The sequence below is a fragment of the Passer montanus genome, unplaced genomic scaffold (genome assembly GCF_014805655.1).
Source record: "Passer montanus isolate IOZ18808 unplaced genomic scaffold, ASM1480565v1 scaffold163, whole genome shotgun sequence".
NCBI lineage: Eukaryota > Metazoa > Chordata > Aves > Passeriformes > Passeridae > Passer > Passer montanus.
In genome coordinates, this window is record NW_024363494.1 from 772,852 (window position 1) to 777,284 (window position 4,433).

General features: G+C 58.5%; 1 protein-coding gene across 1 annotated transcript; it reads right to left on the reverse strand.

Moving 5' to 3' along the window:
- Window positions 1-460: 460 nt before the first annotated feature.
- LOC120499622 (cobalamin binding intrinsic factor-like) lies at window positions 461-4,196 on the reverse strand. Its single transcript, XM_039703520.1, has 9 exons — window positions 2,492-4,196; window positions 2,228-2,410; window positions 1,980-2,123; window positions 1,748-1,891; window positions 1,494-1,669; window positions 1,170-1,407; window positions 920-1,061; window positions 724-842; window positions 461-641 (listed from the first exon to the last, which is right to left on the reverse strand). The coding sequence occupies exons 1-9, from the start codon at window positions 2,559-2,561 to the stop codon at window positions 580-582; spliced, it is 1,278 nt and encodes a 425-aa protein (XP_039559454.1). The 5' UTR covers window positions 2,562-4,196; the 3' UTR covers window positions 461-579.
- Between the last annotated feature and the right edge of the window lie 237 nt (window positions 4,197-4,433).

Sequence of the window (4,433 nt, forward strand, 5' to 3'; positions counted from 1 at the left end):
CCAGCTGGGAGCAGGTCCAAGCTGAAGGTCTGGACAAGGCCCAGTGGGAGTAGGGAATGGGGCTGGCTGGAGAGCAGTTGGGACCCAACTGGGAGGTGCTGGTGACTCCTGGCCAGAGATGGAGTCACAGAATTGGGATTAGAAACAGCTACAACCCCAGGCCACCACCTACGGATTTCCGGGGGGGAAATGCAACTGGTGGCCTGAGGCTGATGCTAATTGAGGTTGTAATAATCAAATGGAGATAATTGCATCTGATTCATGCCATGAGAGCTTCTGTGAGGATCAGAATAGGTTGAACTGGAGACAGCAATGTGCCTGGAGGAACAAGCCCGTGCCTGCTGGGGAAAGGCTTTATTGATGCCCAAGAGGGCATTGACTCCATGGAATTTGGGTGAGGCTGTGCTTGTGTGTGGTGCTGGGGAAGAGAAGGAGAGGAGCTGAGCTCATGGAATTAAGCAGGAAGGGAGACAAAAAGGATGTGAGCTGTGTTTTCTCCCAGAGACACAAGCACACGGAGGAACATGCTGGAATGGCACTTTATTGCTCCGTGGAGGGGTCCAGGGGGTCTTGGTGGTGTCAGTAGGTGCTGAAGACAGCCTGGATGTGCTCCCCATCTTGTGGTTTGTAGGTGCCAACCCCTGCAGCAGAGAGATGTGTGAGGCTGGGATCTGCAGATCCCCACCACAGGCTCCCCTGCGCCATCCCTGGCCCCTGTCCCACCTTCATCGAGGGCATTGCCAGCACTGAGGAACTGCCAGTAGGTCCTGTCCTCCGTGCTGCCAGCCAGCCCGTGGATGGAGGTCACAAAGGGACCCCAGGATGTCTGCTCCGTCTGGAAGCTGCGGGAGAGTTGAGGAGGCTCAGGCCTGGGTGGGGAAATGGCAGATCCCACCTCCAAAACCACCCTGGCTCTCACCTAAAGGTTTTGGGGTCCTCCTCTGCTGCCACCTCCATCACCTGGAGCAGAGTGGAGTCACTTGGGACTTCCACTGAGGTGGAGAAGTGGAAGTGTTTTCCCTGGAGCGTGTTGGTGATGGAGTAATGCACCTGGATGAGGGCTGTGCAGGGAGAGAGCAGCAGGGTGGGCACCTGGCACACCCCCACAGGCACAGGGTGGGAACATCATCCCTGTGGGGTCTGGGCAACTCCAGGTGGGATCAACGTACCTCTGGGAATGCCGTGTGTGCCCAGCACTGGGGACAGGGGCAGCTGTCGGCCTGGGGACGTATTCTTGGTGGCAGCACAGTCCAGGCCAGCCACATCCAGGTAGGACCTGCCCACCAGGGCTGGCAGCAGCTGGGCGATTGCCATGGGCTGCTGGTAGTCGTGGGCGTACACCACGGAGAAGGCCTGGGCACAGTCCCACTCCCGTGGGGCGTAGAACTTCCTCGTGGCCTCCAGCGCCTGTGGAGCGCGTGGGATGTGGGATGACACATCTGGGAATGGGACCAGGCAGCCACAATGCCACACTCCCCTGGCGCCTCCCCTACCTGCAGGGCCAGTCCCATGCTGTAGATATTCCCGATCATGCCATTCCTCTTCTCCTGCTCATCCAGGAAGCTGTTGCTCACTGTCCAAAGTGCCTCCCGGAGCAGATCCTGCACGTCCTGGAGCTCCACGTAGTTGTATACACAGGCCAGCGCCAGTGCCACCATGGCCTGGGTGTCTGTGGGATCCTGGAGTCACTGCCAAGGCTGGGGATAGACCCCAGGAGTGGGAATGTGGGAGCAGAGGAGTTCCTTACCCACAGAGATGTGGCTCTCGGGGTTCAGCAGCTGCTTGGCCAGGGCCACCGATGGCCCTTGAGCGCCGCCCGCCTCAGCCAGGCACAGGGCCAGGGTGTCCAGGCCCACGCTGTACAGGGTAGTTTTGGGAATCCCCTCGGCCTCTGAAAGCAAAGAGGACAGCGTACAGGGAAAGCAAGATGACAGGGTGTGGGGACAGTGACACCCCCAGGCCCCCAAGTCCCAACAAACCCAGTTTGGCCATCTCCTCATCTGTTTTCTGCTGCAGGACACGGATCAGGTTGAGGGTCTGCTCCAGGGCATGGACTTGCTGGGGATCCTGGCAGGAGGAGAGGAGGGCGAGGACGTGCAGAGCCACCTGTCCCGAGGTCATGTCTGTGGGGACACGGGGGAGCCAGGCTGTGCTGGGCTGGGCACCCCAAGAACTGGCAGAAACTGGTCCTCCAGGAGCTGGTGCCTTCCCTCCTTTCCCTCCGTACCTTTCTGGGCTCTCCTCACTGCCTCCTCCTTGATCTCTTGGAGCAGCCACTTGTGGATGGGACCATCGCTGTCCCCCCCAGCCAGGTTCATGGCCAGCAGGACACTGGGATTTGCCGCCTCCTCGAGATTTACAGATTCCTCCATGTGCTGGAGCAGCTGGGAGACCTTATCCTGCGGGGCCACTGGGAAGAGAGGGGAGGTCAGCAGGACCCTGTGTCCCATCCGTGGGCTCTCCTGGTTCTCCATGGGTGGCTGACACTCACCACAGTCCTCGGTGGCTGTGCAGCCCACCAGGGCCAGCAGGACCCCGATGCCCAAAGCCACAGCAAGCATCCTTGTGGAGCAACTGACCCACTCAGGGTGCCAGAGTCTGGGAATTCGGCTCTCTGGGCGTCCCCTCTGCTTTTAGCTGCTCCCAGTGTCCTTGTGCCGTCACCTGCCCTCCCACAGCCACCCTGGCTCTGCCAAGCACTGCTGGCTTATCTGTGTGTCCAGCGGGGGAGGAAGGGCGGTGATTTTCCATTTGGGATCACTGGGGACCACTTGGACCACTTCAGTATCCATGAGTCTGTGATGTTGTATGGAATTCATCCTGTATGTCCCAGAAGGAGCCACCTCAATCGTCCACCCACGGTCCTGGAAGCCTGAGGAGCTCCTTTGCTGGCTGGGAATTCTCCAGCTGTATCCCACTTGGACATTTCCAGGAAACTCCAGCGCTGATAATCTAACTTCAGTACCAAGAAAACTGGTGGAGAAGGTCATACTGGACCCTGCTGGGAAAGCAGTTCAAGGACAGTGCCGGTGTCAGGCATGGGCAGCTCAAGATAACGGAGAGAAATTCCCGTCTAACTGGTTTCTTATCCTGCTGCCGTAAGGTCTCCTGGCTCAGAGGTGATGGGAAGGCAGAGCCTGTTCATTTTTAGGACTGTAGAAGGAGTTTTGGCCCTGTCCCTCACAGAATCCCTCTGGAGGTGCCCAGCTGTGCAATGAGCAGGGACAGGGTGTGCTGGCTGCTGTGTGGATTTAACTGGGATAGGGAACTTTTTGTTTACTGGATTTGGATTCAGAATGGTAGTGGTGTGGATAACACACGGGAGGTTTGGTGGTTGCTGAGCGGGGCTTGCCCTCCTCAAGCACTTTGCAGTGTCCCGTGGGACAATCCAGGATGAGACACCATCCCCAGGGACATTCCTGTGCCTTCTGTGGGTGGGGGGGGAAAAGGGGTGGGGGACTCTGGAAGGTGACGGTGTCACTTGGCACAGCCCATTGTGGTGGAGAACCCGGTGAGTGAGGGATGAGGCGGCCCGAGGGAGATCCCTCCAAAAAAAGGGAGGTTACAGCCCCAAAACGCCTGAAAATCGTGGGGGGTTTGTGTGTAAAATTCTGAAAACTGCAAATAGTCCCATTTTTGTATATTCTGAGAAATTTTAATGCATTTAAAAACTGATTCCGAAATAAAATCCTGTGTGTGCTGTGTTATAGACAGGATATAGACTGTAAGGAATTCTGATTATGGATGTAGAGGGTTTGAAAATAGAAACATGTTTCTCTATCCGGGGCCAAGGCCGGGGCTGCTCCCGGAAGGAAACGCCGCAGCCCCGGAGCGCAGGCGCGGAGCCGGGAGCGGCCGTGGCGGAGCCGGGAGCGGCGGGGCCGGGCTCGGAGGTGAGCGGGGACCGGGAACAGCCCCGAGCGGGGAACGGGAACAGCCCCGAGCTGGAACGGGAACAGCGCCGAGCGGGGAACGGGGACGGCCCCGAGCGGGCCGCGCGGCATCGGTATCCCGGCACGGGGATCGGTGTCCCGGCACGGGGATTGGTGTCCCGGTGTAGTGATCACTGTCTCGGCACGGGGATGGGTGTCCCGGCACAGGGATCGCTGCCCCGTCCCGGGACACGGAGCGGGACGGCGGCAGCAGCGGGAGCTGCGGGCAGGGGACACCGGAGCTGCCTCGGCCCAGCGGGGCCCGGGGCGGTCTGATTGGTGTTTTCACAGTCTTGGGCACATGGAGGGTAATTCCAAGAATTTTGAAAGAGTTGAGAAGCAAAGGGGGAAAAAAGGTGAAGCTGATCCATTTCTAGTAATCCCAAACTTCCCCCACAGCACCATTGTAGATGGAACCTGGGTAAGGGATAAAGATGCAGAGGAACAAGTGTTGTAAACCCCCCTGAATTTCTGACAGAGTAAATCCGGTAATCCCAGCTG